The sequence below is a fragment of the Capricornis sumatraensis genome, chromosome 8, assembly GCF_032405125.1.
Source record: "Capricornis sumatraensis isolate serow.1 chromosome 8, serow.2, whole genome shotgun sequence".
Taxonomy (NCBI): Eukaryota; Metazoa; Chordata; class Mammalia; order Artiodactyla; family Bovidae; genus Capricornis; species Capricornis sumatraensis.
In genome coordinates this window covers 70,528,002-70,544,017 of record NC_091076.1, presented here as the reverse complement: position 1 = coordinate 70,544,017, position 16,016 = coordinate 70,528,002, and the positions used below count along the sequence as shown (strand labels likewise).

General features: G+C 42.4%; 2 protein-coding genes across 3 annotated transcripts in view; one reads left to right on the top strand and one right to left on the bottom strand.

The window, feature by feature from the left end:
* Positions 1-5,516, bottom strand: part of SUPT6H (SPT6 homolog, histone chaperone and transcription elongation factor) — a 30,645-nt gene extending 25,129 nt beyond the window's left edge. For both annotated transcript variants that reach the window (XM_068979232.1, XM_068979231.1), the window contains exon 1: positions 5,425-5,516. The gene's annotated coding sequence lies outside the window, so the exon portion shown is untranslated. The remainder of the gene's footprint in view (positions 1-5,424) is intronic.
* Positions 5,517-5,666: 150 nt separating this feature from the next.
* On the top strand, positions 5,667-13,589 carry SDF2 (stromal cell derived factor 2). Its single transcript, XM_068978267.1, has 3 exons — positions 5,667-6,045; positions 10,097-10,293; positions 12,956-13,589. The coding sequence occupies exons 1-3, from the start codon at positions 5,895-5,897 to the stop codon at positions 13,241-13,243; spliced, it is 636 nt and encodes a 211-aa protein (XP_068834368.1). The 5' UTR covers positions 5,667-5,894; the 3' UTR covers positions 13,244-13,589.
* The last annotated feature ends 2,427 nt before the right edge of the window (positions 13,590-16,016 follow it).

Below are 16,016 nucleotides of genomic sequence, written 5' to 3'. Positions count from 1 at the left end.
TGCAGGGGATGCAGGTTCAATTCCTGGTCTAGAAACTAAGATCCCACATGCTGCAGAGCAACTAAGCCCATGTGCCACAACTAACCCCTGAGGCAGCCAAGATGAATAAATAAATATTTTTTTAAAAAATTTGCCAAAAATGCAAAAACAACCACCACCACCCACCCAGCCACCTCACAAACCCCCAAACAAACAAAAATAATGCTACTCTTCTGACTACATTTTATTTTGTTTTTAAGATTATACTTGTTTTCCATAAAGTGTTAGAATGTAGCAGGTTTATTTTCTCAGTTTTACTGGTAAACAACTGGCCCTTGAACATGGGTTTGAACTGCATGGGTTCACTTGTATGTGGATTTTTCCCCCCCAGTAAATATAGTATCCATATTTTCATTGTACATATCTTAAAATTAAGTGTGGGAGAAAGTTTGTGTTCTGTTAGAGATCACAATATGTGGAATCAAAAGAATCCAGGTTTGAGTTTTGAGTCCATTCAAAATGTTTCAGCTTCCTGCCCTTGGGTGGAGGCATTCATCAATTCCTTTGTTTTTGAGGCAGAGATAGCAGTATGCACATTGTGGGTGTGGGGGGTGTGTGTCAGCAACTCAGCTCCCTGTTGTCCCCAGGTCAACCACAGTTGACACATAATGCTGTATAAAGTTAGGTGCATAATGTGTTGATTTGATATACTTGTATATTGCAAACAGGCTTATTATTAGATTAAAATCAACTAACATTTATCTATTAGTTTTAACTTCTAATCTGGGGAAACACCTATACATATAAATCTCATAAATATCCATAGATGTAACTCACATAAACAAAGTATCTTTGTAATCTTATATTACCTTCAAGAATATAAAGAGGTCTTGAGATCAAAAAGTATGGGAGCCCCCTATATTAAACCATGTTTAAGTCCCGCAGGATGGTGATATTGGAAGCCTTGGTTAGATTGATGCCCCCGCCCCCCCCAGATCTATTTCCTTAAGGTCATTATCCTGAGTACACCCAAAAGGTGAGAAGCGTATCTAAAACTTCTGCCAATTAAATGTGGTACTCTAATTTTAATACGGCTCCCCCTCAGCCCTAAGCTGAGTCATTAAAAATAGATTTGGGTACAGCACCCCCACACACCGCTTGCTTTAATTAGGCTATCAGATCCACAAATTCAGTCTTCTAAGGCCTCAACATCTTCACACTAGATGCTGGCTCCTCCAGACCAGATGCCCTACAGCCTACTTAGCAGAGAGAAATAGTCAGTCTACCTAATGTAAGCAATGGCTTTCTTCTGTTCTGGGGGAAGCTGGTGCTCTGTGCTGCGCGCAGCTTTCCTCCCATCCCTTAGGTTAGCAATGAAGTACGTGCCGTGCTATATAGCTGGGAAAGGCCCCCAATCTAGCTCACTGCCAAGACTTCCAGTTAGAGGCTATGCCAGAAGCAATCCTGATTTGCTGCAACCTGGGGGAGCAGGATGTGCCGAGGGCGCTGCAGCAGCACTGCAGGCTGAGGGTGGCCAGCAGCAACTACTCCAGGACAAAACCACCACCGATTATTCTATGATTATCACTAATAAATGACATCTGAGAAGACTCTGAGGTTGTTTGGATTTTGTATTTAGTACTTAGGCTCTTGAATTTTTCCCATATTCAGACTCTAAACTTAAACTCGCTACTGAAACAGATCCACAAGGGCAGTGGGGTAGTGAAAGGAGGTTTCTCCAGGCGGAAGCACAGCTGCAGAAGATGTGGCTCAAAGGGAGAGGCTGTCGGTTACCATGACATTCTCTGGAAGAGGAATGGAGCTGGGATCAGATTGCCACAGGGGAGGCCCTCTGCAGTCCCTCCCTTTGAACATGACGGTGAGGGAGGCAATAAAAAGGAGACCAGAGCAAAAAGATGTCTGTTAATTCCCTCCACTGGCAGCTTCAATTAACATTTACAGTTTTGTTTTTTTAGGGTACAGCTCTGTGCTGGGACTTGGGTATAAAAACAAAAGTAAAATATGCTTTTGACCCGCGTGTTCACATTCACCTCACAAAAAACTTGTAAATGAAGTTACGACAAAGCATAATAAATGTTTTATGGCAGTTACATATGAGAACTATGAAAGCAATGTGAAGACAGAGGTCGTCAGAGAACGCCTCACAAAAGGTGATGCCTGAGTTGAGAGGAGGTAAAAAGTCAGAAAAAAGCAGCATGAGCAAAACCTATGAGCAAAAGGTTTGAAAGGGCCCAGTGGTCTGAAGAATAGCCCCAGAAGTCTGGTGTGGCGTTTACACTATAAGACACTCTGCATTTGATGAGCAAGAGCCTAGGACTATTCCAATGACGCTCACAAATGACTACCCAACTTGGAATCCAAAAACCTAAGAGCTTAATAGACAAAAGTATTCAGAATCCACTTAGGACAAGTTCTTTTATTAAATTTGGGATTCAGAACTATGTTATCAAAAATCTTAATCACATCATTAGAATTTTACCTATAATCATTTTAACATGCACACCATTATTTATAAGAAATAACCCTCTTACAATCTTTTCAATGCCACTATTGTTAATAATTGTTAAAACATAATAACTAATTTATTTTTTTCTTTCCATGTTTCCTTTGGAGATAAGGAAAAAAATAAAAGAAAAGCAGAAACAATATGTAACCAGATTCAGAATCCCTGCAACAGTTACTGAATCCTGTGCAACATGGAGAGGGGGTTGGGAGCAGATAGTTCCTGTTCTAACACCAAGGAGTAGATCTGTCCTCAAAGTACAAGGGCAGACACAGTATGTAAATGAATGGGAGTGGCCTAATTTGGCCCATTTATTTTGGAGCCTTAGTTTGGTAACCCCTGATCTACAAGTATGGAAGGTCTTTAAAGAAATGATGGCAAAGGTACCGTGGGAGCCTGTAATAGAGGATTCTAACCTGATTTTGAGCAAGTGGCTTGAAAGACCTTAAGAGTAAGGTGGAATTTTTTTTTTTTTTTTAAGGAAAATGGAGTTAACTAAGTAGAGGAGCTGGCTTCTTTGGAGGTGGTTCAAGGAGCGGCACCGTTGGAGAAAAGAGCTCCGGCACAAGGCTCAGAATATGCTGAGGTGGGAACAGTGAGGGCTGGTTTGACTGGAGAGAGTCCATGAGTCAGAGGTGAGGTCACAAGGATCTTCTGAAGGATTTTGGATTCTTAACTGAAAGGTGCTGGGACGGTCCTACAGGATTTTAAACCAAGAACTGACTTAGTAGTTTACTTGCTAATTCAGTAAGCACTTATATCTAATGAGTGTCTACTACACACCAGGCATATACAAGGCAAAATCTCTGCCCCTAGGATAACTATATTCTGGTCCAGGAGACAGACCACAAACAAAATAAAGCTGGCTATAAATGATAGGAAGGAAATAAACACTCTCCCCTCTGAGAGACTTAGTTTAGACTGAGACATGAAGCACGGGTAGGCTGCAGTATGCAGAGCCAGAAGAAGGGGTTTCTGGCAGAAAAGGTGGGCAAGAACTTGGAACATAGCAGGCCATATCCCAAGGGCATGTGACCAAAGAATGGTGAAGGCAGAAGAATGTGAGAGGGAGAAGGGACCTGCTCGAGCTGGGCTGTGAAGGCTACAGAGAGCCACTGGAAAGGGAAATGACATGATCTGATCTGATCCTGCTATGGACTGGGAGAGGTTCTAGGTGGAAGCAGAGGAAACTGAAGATAGTATTGTGGGACCTTGGGCGAAAGATGATGGTGGCTTGGAACAGGGAGGAAACGGAGAAGAGAGACTTGAAACACATTTTGAAGATAGAAGTGACAAGACTTAATGAAAGACCTAAGTCGTTAATTAGAAAGAGGTCGGGCTTTGGTACTCTCATCATGTACCACTCAGTAAGGCAGGGAAGACCAGGTTTGGAATGATGGGAAAAAAAAAGTTTCTTTTTCTTATGCCAGGTTTGAGATGTTTAAGAGACTTTCAAATGGAGCTGTTAAACAGGTATCTTGTGTGATTCTTAAACACAGAGGAGAGAAGGCAGGGCTAGAGATTAAACTTGGGAGAGGCCTGCTTTCAGATGGTACTTAAAGCCACAGGACTGGATCATCTGAAGGAAGCATGCAGAAAACCCAGCATCAAACTCTGAAGGAAATTCAACTGCAAAATGTGACTGTACCACTTCCTGATGTGATTAGTTCCCAGAGGAGATTTAAACCTCTTTAAATCATGGTAGCAATACCATGCTAATCTGATCTAGCAGCCACCCAAACCAACTAAATAAGCTTTCAAATGTTTCAGACTTCTACTGGTTGGAGGGCAAGTAATGTAAAAGAGCTCTAAATTCACAACTGATGGGGGAGCAATCATACTTTTGTAATCAATACACAGAAAACAAAAATCAGCAATGTTCAGATAAACAGTTGAACTTAAAAAGGTCAAACTGAACTTTTTTCCTCCAAAGAGATTAAATTAAAAATTCTTTACACTCTTCATGTTCATTAACAGCAGCAGTGTAACTTAATACTTCCTTGCTACTTCTGATATTACAGTGAATTTCTACAAAAGTATTTCTGGATAGATAACAGAAAAATAAGCATCAGTACTTGCAACAAACACGGGAAATGAACTGCTTCGGCTGGTTCAAGGGAGTCCTTGAAGAGAAAGGCAGAAACTGGAAGAAAATAAACTTTTAACTTAATAGTCCAATCTGATATGTGTGGTAGGCGTTTGATGGATGGATAGATGTGTGTGCCTGTGTGTGTTAAGTTCCTTAGTCGTGTCTGACTCTTTGCGACGTCATGGCCTGTAGCCTGCCAGGCTCTTCTGTCCCTGGGATTTTCGGCAAGAATACTGGAGTGAGCTGCCACTTCCTCCTCCAGGGGGGTCTTCCTGACCCAGGGAACGAACCGCATCTCCTGTGCCTCCTGCAACGCTGGCGGATTCTTTACCAATGAGCCACAGGGAATGTAGCCATCTACAGAAAGTTCTAACTATATTATTCAACAACATGAAAAAAGATGGAATTTGGCATCGCCCTCTAGCCTGATGACCGAGTTGCTCAAAGCTCCGTAGGTTTCACATCCCCGGGACAAACAATTCGATCACCTGATCCTGACTTGGAAGCCCCAGGTCCTTTCCATTCCCAAGCCTATCGCGTGGCCCAGTTTTCAGAAGCTGCGAGAGACGGACGGCATCCCAGAAAGTCTGTTGACACAACAGGCCACCCAACTCATGGGTTCCGGGTGGCACAGGGTTGGGGAGAACCTTGAGACTCTGAGCAACTACCCCGCTTTCCTCTCCGTTCTCCCTTACAGAGTCGGGAAGGCCAGAGGCCCCTCTTCTTCCCCCATACGGCTCCCCAGTGCCTCGTCCCTTACGGGACCAGGCCCTAGGAGCCTGGCTCCCTACCTGACTCATTCGAGGGACACGCTTTCCGGTCTAAACTTTACCTGCCTGAGGCCCGCCGCTTCTCTGGTGCTCTAAGCCCCCACCGAGGAAAATGGAGTCGTGGAACCGAGACTGGGAAAGGATAGTACGGACCCACCGCACGACCCCTCCGCCGCCACCGCCGCCGCTGCTGCTGCGTCAACGTGCTATGTCACTTCCGGCGCCCTGTCACTGGGAGTAGGCGGGCCAGTTCGTACTCTCTTCTCCCACTCGGCTTTTTTGGGTTCGCCAGAGGAAGGGGTTATCTGGCCGAAGCGGTTCAGGAAGGCAGTTGTCACAGGGCTCCGGGAAACAACTAAGCGGGGCGGAAGCAACCAAGCCTAGCTTGTCCCTTAGGCCTCTCTAGCAAGGAACCATAAAGACCAGGCTAGGGCTTCTCCCTTTTCTCTTCTCTGTGGTTCCGCCCGCAGCTTCCGCTTCCGGGCAGGGGCGGAGTTTCTTCGGAGATTAGGGGCTCCGCGATACAGCCAGGATGGCTGTGGTGTCGCTGCTGTTGTTCGGGGGCTTGTGGAGTGCTGTGGGATCGTCCAATCTGGCTGTCGTTACGTGCGGTTCTGTGGTGAAGCTGCTCAATACGCGCCACAACGTGCGACTGCACTCACACGACGTGCGCTACGGGTCAGGTACGGCCACCGGGGTTCGGGTGGGCTGGGAAGGCCTGGTAGGCTCCGGAGGGGGCGGGGCCTGGAGAAACTCTGAGGGGTGTGGTCTCGGAAGGTTAGGGGAACCCAGGGAGGTTCCTGAGGTCTGGAGGCCGAGTCCGAAAATTCAGTGGTCCTTAGGCATCTTAATCGTAATCCTAGTTTCTGTCTGGTGCGCTTCGTGCCAGTCATGTTACATAATTACTTTTAAAGACTACAACGTCACTACGGGGTATAGACTATTATTATCCTCACTGTACAGATGAGGAAACACTCAAATAAATCGCATGCTCAAGGCCTTGGCAGCTAGTGAATGACGGTGACGGGGTTCGATCCAAATCTGTCCAGGTTCAAAGCCTGCTTTCAGCTACTGCAGGCTGGCAGTACTCAGGGCAGGAGGAACAGACATATAGAAAATTACAGTAAGTGCTGTTACATTGCTGAAGTCTTCCAAGACCTCAGTCTTTAGAGACTATAACCCTCTGTTTAGCTCTTTTCCATCTTACACTTGCTCTTCAACTCTTGCTTTGGCCTCTTTTCACTCAAACCTTGCCCTTGTAAAGAAAAACTAAAGGACTCGACTGGAATTGAGGAGGAAACTATTTCGAGGGCTTTTTAATGTATGAAATTAAAATGCTTAGCTTGTGGGTTCATCTATAAGTCAGCAGTTTTTGTAGGTTCAGTCATTCAGTGTAGATTTAGTGAGCAACTACTGTGTGCCTAAGGTTGTTCTAGATACAGGAAATACAGTAGTGTGACAGTCAGCACGTTACAGGAAAACAAAAACAGAAAGGAGAGGAAAAAAGTTGAGCTAGTGAGATGTGAGAGGTGTGTAAGATGACTGCTAGATTTCTGTCTTTAACTGATGATGCTATTAGCTAAGAGAGGAAAGAGTTCTCTTAGATGGATATAGGTCTGTAGTTTGCAGATGGGTCCGTGGTTCATGATACCCAAAACCTGTCTGATCAGTTAGACTAGAAGAGGAACTGAATTGTCATTGTTGGGATGTCTTAATAATCTTTGATTATTAAGTGAATACCTACTATATGTAAGGTTTATTGTATTTTAATTTGATCTGGTTTCCTACTTTGGATCTACTAAATCGAGTCAGAATGTGGGTAGAGAGAGACCTGCCAGTAGGAATCTATAGGTTTAGAAAGCTCTTCACATGCTCCTGATGGGTAGCCAGATTTGAGAACCAGGTTCAAGTCTGGAGCTCAGAAGAGAAATTTGTGCTGAGCCTGAGGTGGAGAGTTAAGTACAACATCATTGTCTCAGTGGTGACTGAAGATGTGGGAAGAGTAAAGAAAATTGCCCAGGATGAACTGTGGTTTGCAATCTGGTGTCAATTTGAATCATTTGAAAAGCTCATTGAAGCACATGTAAACGCTTTTGTCCTGATCCCCAACCATTGTTTAAGAATGTCTAAGGCCAGGGATGGAACTCTGGGTAATCCCTAAGTGTAAGAATGGGAGAGGAAGTGCAGGGTTGAACAGAATGTGAAAAAGTTAAGAGGCAGAAAGTGAGGACTGCGATTTAGTGAAGCATAGCAGTGAGGACCCAGAGAACTGTTACGGCAGGAACCGGAATTAAGGAGGGAGAGTTGGTTTACCCTTAAAAAAAATGTACAAAATCACTGGGTTGAGTAGAAGAAACAAGAGAGAAAGTGGTAGTTTAGTCATAAACATTCACCCAGATAACTGTGGACTATGGTACAACACTGTGTGTTAAGTGGTAAATGGAAAGTGTCATTGAAAAGTTATTGTCTGACAGGGCTAAGGACTGAAGGGAAAGCTAGGAGGAACAGGCAAGAATGACTGAGGAGAGCATCTGGGAAATATGTAGTACCTTCAAAGAATTGAGTACTAAATGAGGCGTAGGGAAGAGAATGTCCCTGGAGTTTACATGAGTGGGCTATTTGGGAGAGCTTGACAGTAAATAAAGCTTTGTGGGAAGCCAAGTGGTTAAGAGCTGTAGTCGGGCCACCTAGGTTCAAACCCTGCACTGTCTCTTGGGATTGTGTAATCTTGGACATATTATTCATCTTTTTTAACACTCCAGTATAAAATGGGGGCAATGATAGTAAAACCTATCCCACAGAATAGACGAGTGTATCAAATAAGAATATTCAAATAAAAGGCTTGAGTTGGTATCTGACACCTAGTAAGTGCTCAAATATAGGTTAGCTAGTTAGCAATTATTATTTGTATATTTCCTCTTTTTTCAAGTCTTTAGGTATATATTTAACCTTTTTAGAGGTAAGATAACCTTTTAACCTGCAAAGTCATACCTTCTGTAATCATTATGAACCAAATTTAAATGACTTAAGAATACTTTTGTAATGTGTTGATACTTTACTTAAAGGAATTGATAACTGTAGATTGGGGGCAGGAGAGAAGGGGAAGACACAGGATGAGATGGCTGGATGGCATCACTGACTCGATGGACGTGTGTCTGAGTGAACTCCGGGAGTTGGTGATGGACAGGGAGGCCTGGCGTGCTGTGATTCATGGGGTCTCAAAGAGTCGGACATGACTGAGCGACTGAACTGAACTGAACTGAACTGAATGGCTTGTTGGATTAAAGTTGACAGCAAAAACTGGTCTCATTTTCATTGTGAAATAGGATAAAAAAATTTCTTGGATTGTAATAAAAATTTTGGATTTTTTTTTGACTGCAGGTAGTAGATTGTAATACATAGTGGACGTTGAATAATGTTACAAACATTTAAAAATGTGATGAGATAACTGACATATACTGGGGGATATCCAGGCTACTGTATACAGGTTAAACACTGCCTGTGCTTCAAGAAAACCACAAATGTTCATTTATTTAGTGCCCTTTGATGCAAATTTTTGGACTATTCTGATATGGTACACTCTTAAATATAGTTCATCATACAGTAACTGATACTATATAAATACGTTGTGTTTCTCATACATGTTTTAATGTCATAGAAGAAAAAAATATTATGACACATAGGATTTCCTTCCCATTCCTCCAAACCTTTTTAATGACACAGGGCACATTATTAGCCAGAGGAAAGAGAGGAGTCAAGTTGAGCTCACTCTCTTTTCCTTTTTTTTTCCTTGTATATAAAAATCCTTTATTGATAAAGGTTAGAAGAGAAGAATCTGTAACTTAATAATTTTTTTAAATGTAGTTATTTTTAATTGAAGGGTAATTGCTTTACAGTATTGTGCTGGTTTCTGCCATACATCAACATGAATCAGTAAAAAGTATACACATCCCCTCCGTCTTGAACCTGCCTCCTACCACCCACCACATCCCACTCCTTTAGGTTGACACAGAGCCCCAGTTTAAATTCCCCAAGTCACACAGCAAATTCCCACTGACTATCCATTTTACATTGGTACATTTTCACATGCTACTCTCTCCATTCATCCCACCCTTTCCTTCCCTCCCTCCAGCCACCCCCCGCTGCCCCCGGCTCCGGGCCCATAAGTCTCTTGTCTATGTCTGTGTCTCCATTGCTGCCCTGCAAATAGGTCATCAGCACCATCTCTCTGGATTCCATATGTATGCGTCAGTACATGATGCTTGTTTTTCTGTTTCTGATTTTACTCTGTATAATAGGCTCTAGGTTCATCTCCTTCATTAGCACTGACTCAAATGTGTTCCTTTTTATGGCTGAGTAATATTTCATTGTATATATGTACCACAGCTTCTTTATCCATTCATCTGTCAATGAACATCTAGGTTGCTTCCACGTCCTATCTATTGTAAATAGTGCTGCAATGAAAATTGTGGTACACGTGTCCGTTTCAGTTAGTTTTCTCAGGCTGTATGCCCAGTAGTGGGATTGTTGGGTCATGTGATAGTTTTATTCCTAGTTTTTTAAGAAATCTCCATACTGTCTTCCATAGTGGCTGTATCAATTTACATTCCCATCAACAGTGCAAGAGGGTTCCCTTTTCTCTCCATCCTCTCTGGCATATATTGTTTGTAGATTTTTTTGATGATGGCCATTCTGACTGGTCCTTTATATATACTTATTTTTTTTTGACTACAGGTAGTGGGCAGCAGTCGGTGACAGGTGTAACCTCTGTGGATGACAGCAACAGTTACTGGAGGATACGAGGGAAGACAGCCACAGTGTGTGAGAGGGGAACTCCCATCAGATGCGGTCAGCCTATCCGGCTGACACACGTCAACACTGGCCGAAACCTCCATAGTCACCATTTCACCTCACCTCTTTCTGGAAACCAGGTGAGGTGGCGTTCTATGAGTCACTGCTGCTCAACAGAGCATTTACTCAGTTGAGTGGTTTGATATCTTGGTTCTTAGCCCTTTTTCTTCCAGGTATAAATCTCTTCTGTGCAGACCTGAAGAATTGCCTGTCTTATAAGGAGAAGGAAATTGTTTCTGGTCAAAATAGAGATTACATCTAGATCAAGAGATGAGGCAGAAAGAGAGGCTAGGTATATGTTAGTGTATCCTAAGTTATCCTGGTGAATCTTGCAATAAAGAAACCCAATGTTTTCCAAACTTGCAATAAAAAGTATAATTATTTTCTAATGATGTCAACTAACCACATTAGGAGAATGAATTAGGAATTGTGCCCCTCCCCCCCTTTTTTTAAAGCCTTGAACTTTTGAGTATGTGGCTCCCTTAATGAGTGCTTTCTTCTCACCTCCACTCTAGGAAGTTTTCCCTGTTAACATTTTTAACATTAGTATGGCAAATTTGTTACAGTTAATGAAACAGTGCTGATACATTGTTATCAGCTAAAGTCTATAGCTCCTTCTGATTTCCTTATGTTTACCTAATGTTCTTTTTCTGATCCAGGAGCCCATCCACACTACATTTAGTTGTCTCCTTAGGCTACTCTTGGCTGTGACAGTTTCTTAGATCCTCCTTGTTTTTGTTGACCTTGACAGTTTTGAGAAGTGCCAATCAGGTATACGACAGGGTGCTCCTCTGTTGGAATTTGTCTGATCTTTTCTTATGATTAGACCAGATTTATAAAGGTTTTGGGGAGGTAGACCACAGAGGTAAAGTACCATTTTCATCTCCTCTCTCAAGGGTACGTAGTATCTTATGACTGCTGATATTGATGACCTGGCTGAAGTAGCGTTTTTCAGGTTTGTCTGGTAAAGTTATTCTTGTCATCTTTCACCTTTACATACTGTACTCTTCGGACGAAGAACTCTGACTCTTGTGTCACTGTGCAAAGCCCTTACTTGAGTAGGGAGTTACGCTTCTCCTCCTCTAGGGTGGGAGAGCTACATAATTTATTTGGAATTCTTCTGCATGGGAGATTTGTTTTTTCTGTATTTATTCAATCATTATTTACATCGATATGGACTTCTTGATATGGATTCCTGGATTTTTTTTTATATGTACTTTGAATTATTATCCAATACCGCTGTCTTTATTATGTTGCTCACATTCCAACTCTGGCCGTTGGGAGCTCTTTCAGTTGCCTCCTGTATCCATTTGACATGCTCCCATCATTGTGTTTGTGTATGGCTGTGTTTGGCTTTGTGTATGGCTTCCTTACTTTATGGCACTAAATTATTATGGGCTTATCTTGTCTATTTCTTTCCCCAGTCCTAGATTCAGCTATTTCCCTTCGGAGTCCTGCTTCTGTTTATTGGAGAAGAGTATTCTTAGAAAACAAGATCTAGGCCTTGCATGAACTCACTGCTACTGGGGTTTTGTTTCTTTGAGACCCTCTCACCTGCCAAAGCAAAGAAATAACATGCCTGTATGTGTATATATACATGTCTATAAGTGGTCGTATATGTAACTGTCTGTATCTATAAGTTAAACATGAGTTCTTACTGATATCTCCAACTCTAATCCATTGCCACATAGATCATTTTAGCCTCCTCTCTGCGTATTTGTAAATTCCTACTCTTAACAGTGAGATACCTGGCTCCCAACACTGTCATCCATTTACTTACTTGTTCAGTTCCAGTATACAAGTATAGTGAGTGAAGTCGCTCAGTCGTGTCTCTTTGCGACCCCATGGACTGTAGCCTACCAAGCTCCTCTGTCCATGGGATTTTCCAGGCAATAGTACTGGAGTGAATTGCCATTTCCTTTTCCAGGGGATCTTCCCGACCCAGGGATCGAACCTGGGTCTCCCGCATTGTAGACAGACACTTTACCATCTGAACCACCAGGGAAGTCCACAAGTATAGTAGTAGGATTATTAATTACATGTAGTTTCTTATAAAATTTTATAGCTCTAAGTGTATTTTTAAGTTACATGTGTTTGGTAGTGATCGTTTTGTAATGTATAGAAATATTGAGTCAGTATGTTGTACATCTGGACGTGACATAGTGTTGTAGGTCAGTTATACTTCAATTTAAAAAAATTATGTAGTCTGAAATATTAGCAACTTTTAAAATTGTTATAGAAACTCTGAATTTTTGACCTTATGGGGAATGGGATTAGAATACAAGTGGACAATAGAATTTGCTATACTTTGCTCAGCTAATATTTCTTATTTAATTCTCCCAATTATTTTGTAAGGTATTATCATCATCACTTTATAGAGGAGAAAACGAAACCGCAAAGGAGTTACACAGAAAGGGACAAAGCTGACATTCAAGGTTTGCCTGTCTCCAGAGCCCATCCCATTTCTAACTTGTGTTTCTCATCAGGTCACTTAATGTCTAGTTAAGGGAATGAGGTAGGCATATTTAAAGTCAAGTGATAAGAGGTAAAGTGTTTTCAGACTATAATAGAAAATATAAGGCAAGTAGAGGATTATTTGCAAAGTAATTTATTTTTAAACAACACTGGAGAGCCTTTTATTTTTCACTCTTGGATAGCCTCATTTTCTTTCCATTGCCTCCCTCCCCTTTTCAAGCCTGTGTGTCAGCTATACTAATATTGCTACCTATCTGTGTCTTCCAGGAAGTGAGTGCTTTTGGTGAGGAAGGTGAAGGCGATTATCTGGATGACTGGACAGTGCTCTGTAATGGGCCCTACTGGGTGAGGGACAGTGAGGTGCGGTTCAAGCATTCTTCCACTGAGGTTCTGCTGTCTGTCACAGGAGAACAATATGGTCGACCCATCAGTGGGCAAAAAGAGGTGCATGGCATGGCCCAGCCAAGCCAGAACAACTACTGGAAGGCCATGGAAGGCATCTTCATGAAGCCCAGTGAGTTGCTGAAGGCGGAAGGCCACCACACAGAGCTCTGAGTCTGCAGGCTGTGAGCCTTTGTCACCTCTCAGTGTTCCGAGACGGCTGCTGCTCCTTCGCCCTTTGGACCCTGCCACGGGTTCCCTGGCCAGTGACCATGTCCCCACTGAGATGAAGATGCATCACAGGAAACGGGCTGTGTTTGGAAGCTTCAGCCCTTCACACTTGAGTGGGTGGTGCTCCCAGACTTGGGTCAGTTCTGAGTACAAGACTTGTTGGTAAAGGAGCAGAAGCTTTTTATTGATATTAATAGGACAAAAACTGAAGGAGGCATCCCTCCTAGCTAGGAAATTTTTATTCCTCAGAAATTTGGCATCATGGATTATTAATGTGTGTGATTTTTCTTCTACTTTCTTTAAAACGATAAAAGAATTTCATTGTTAGTCACTGTGTTGTCATATATTAGGTGCGCTATTTCATAATCTGATTAATCCTTGAGTCCTAAAAGTCATTGCTAAGTTTTGAGGTATGGGAACCTTTGATGTAGATCCTCGTTTTTAAAAAAAACTTTATTTTGTATTGGTGTATAGCCAGTTAACAATGTTGTGATAGTTTCAGGTGAATAGCGGAAGGATTCAGCCATGCGTATACATGTGTGGTGTGGACCCTTTTGAGAGCCTTACCTGCATCCTACTTTTTCTGTCTTTACTTTCTCTTTCTCCTCAGCACCTCATTTTTATTAGATTTTAGACTAACTATGGCTGTTGCTGCTAAGTCACTTCAGTCGTGTCCAACTCTATGCGACCCCATAGACAGCAGCCCACCAGGCTCCCCCGTCCCTGGGATTCTCCAGGCAAGAACACTGGAGTGGGTTGCCAGTTCCTTCTCCAATGCAAGACAGTGAAAAGTGAAAGTAAAGTTGCTAAGTTGTGTCTGACCCTCAGTGACCCCATGGACTGCAGCCTTCTCGGCTCCTCCATCCATGGGATTTTCCAGGCAAGAGTACTGGAGTGGGGTGCCATTGCCTTTTCCGGACTAACTATGGCTAAAGACCCTTAATAGCCAGTAAAATGTTTTACTTTGGATATGTTACTGCACTTGAGCGAAAGGGGTAGAGGTAGAAAGTGGAACCAACATTTATTTACTGTTTGCTAAATACTAGGCACCATATTCGGAGAAGGCAATGGCACCCCACTCCAGTACTCCTGCTTGGAAAATCCCATGGATGGAGGAGCCTGGAAGGCTGCCTTCTATGGGGTCGCACAGAGTTGGACACAACTGAAGCAACTTAGCAGCAGCAGGCACCATATTATAGATCTCACCTCATTTAATCCTCACAAATACATTACCAGGTAGATGCCACAATTTTACCAATGCAGAACAGAATAGTTGAGTTATTGCCTGAATTCTTAAAGCTAGTAAGTAATTTGAATATAGGAATCCAGCTGTGTCTGCCATATGTTCTTTTTACTGCAGTACAACTGTACTTAGCTCTTGGGAGATAGCTATACTTTTTGGACAAATATAAATATCTCTCTTTGAAAAGGGGTTAGAAAGCTTTTGTTCTCTGTTCACCTCACTTCTTTTCTCTGCTGGGTAGATCCAGGAGGTTTGCTCCTCTGTCCTTCAAGGATGTGAGCGATAAACAGAAGTGACTGCCATCTGCTGGAATTTCGTAACTTAGCAGGCCCTTTTTATTTTAAGAAACCTGGATTTTCTTCCTTAACTTGCTTTAGGGAGTTAATGTTGAACATTTGGGCGTATCAAGTCTGTGCCAGATGTAGCCCATAACATTAAAAGGATTGATCCCTTTTACAAGGACTTGTCTCAGTAAGCTGAGGCCAGGAACTACTTGAGGAACTCCATCTCTGCCTTCTCTCTTCTTTTTCCATTTTAGTTGCATTGCTTGCTTGAAATCTCTCCAAAAAGAAGTAGACAAATGACAAAATCAACATTTCCTGCTATTGAGATGGTTGGGAGTAGAGTGGTAACAGTCTGGGGAGAAAGGAAATGATAGGAAACAGTTGAGTAAAGAGTAACTCTTCATAATGTAAGAGTAGGGAGTTGTGTTGCAAGTACCTCTCCTTGGCTTGGTCAGTGTTTTTACTCAGTTGTTGGGCCCTTCCTAAAAGTCAGGAAAGAAAGAATATACCTTGGGGCTGCAGGTTACAAGGTGGATGGAGGACCTCTAGCACTGGAGATAAGTATGAACTTAGGGGAAAAAAAAAGTGCGGGAGCCTTGGGGAGATGTGAAATGACCGATAAGAGGACTAGATGTGAAAGGAAACCAGTTGGAGGGGTAAAAGCAACTCTGGGTAACCTAGGTGAAAGCTGAAATGGTGCTTTATCTGTAGGAGTGAAAAAAGTCTCCAAGAGAAAGCCTGGAAGATGTTTAGGAGGTTAGGATGTCAGAATAAAGGGATGTCAAGTACTTATTTTGAAATAAGTATGTCAAAGGAGCTAAAGCTAAATTTCTTTAGCTTGTATTGACATCAGTGTACTAGAGTTGGACAGAAACTGTCCAGTGCCTTCGTTTTACAGAGAAGGAAACAGGCAAAATAAAGTTGACTCTGAATTATCTATTTCATGTAATTATGCTTGCTCCCCAGGTAAATTGTTGCTGAAGTGCAAGAACAATATTCTCTACTTCAGTAATATGCCCCTCCTAGCCCAGTGCCTAAATGGTACTATTCTCAGTAGTAACAAAACTGCAGTGAAGAGTCCAGAATGGTGCAACTCATTACTTTGTGGATGGAATGAGGTGGGATATTTGAGGCCTTTAAATACCTCTTGGTTTCCTCATTATTGATGTTCAGACAAGAATGAATTAAG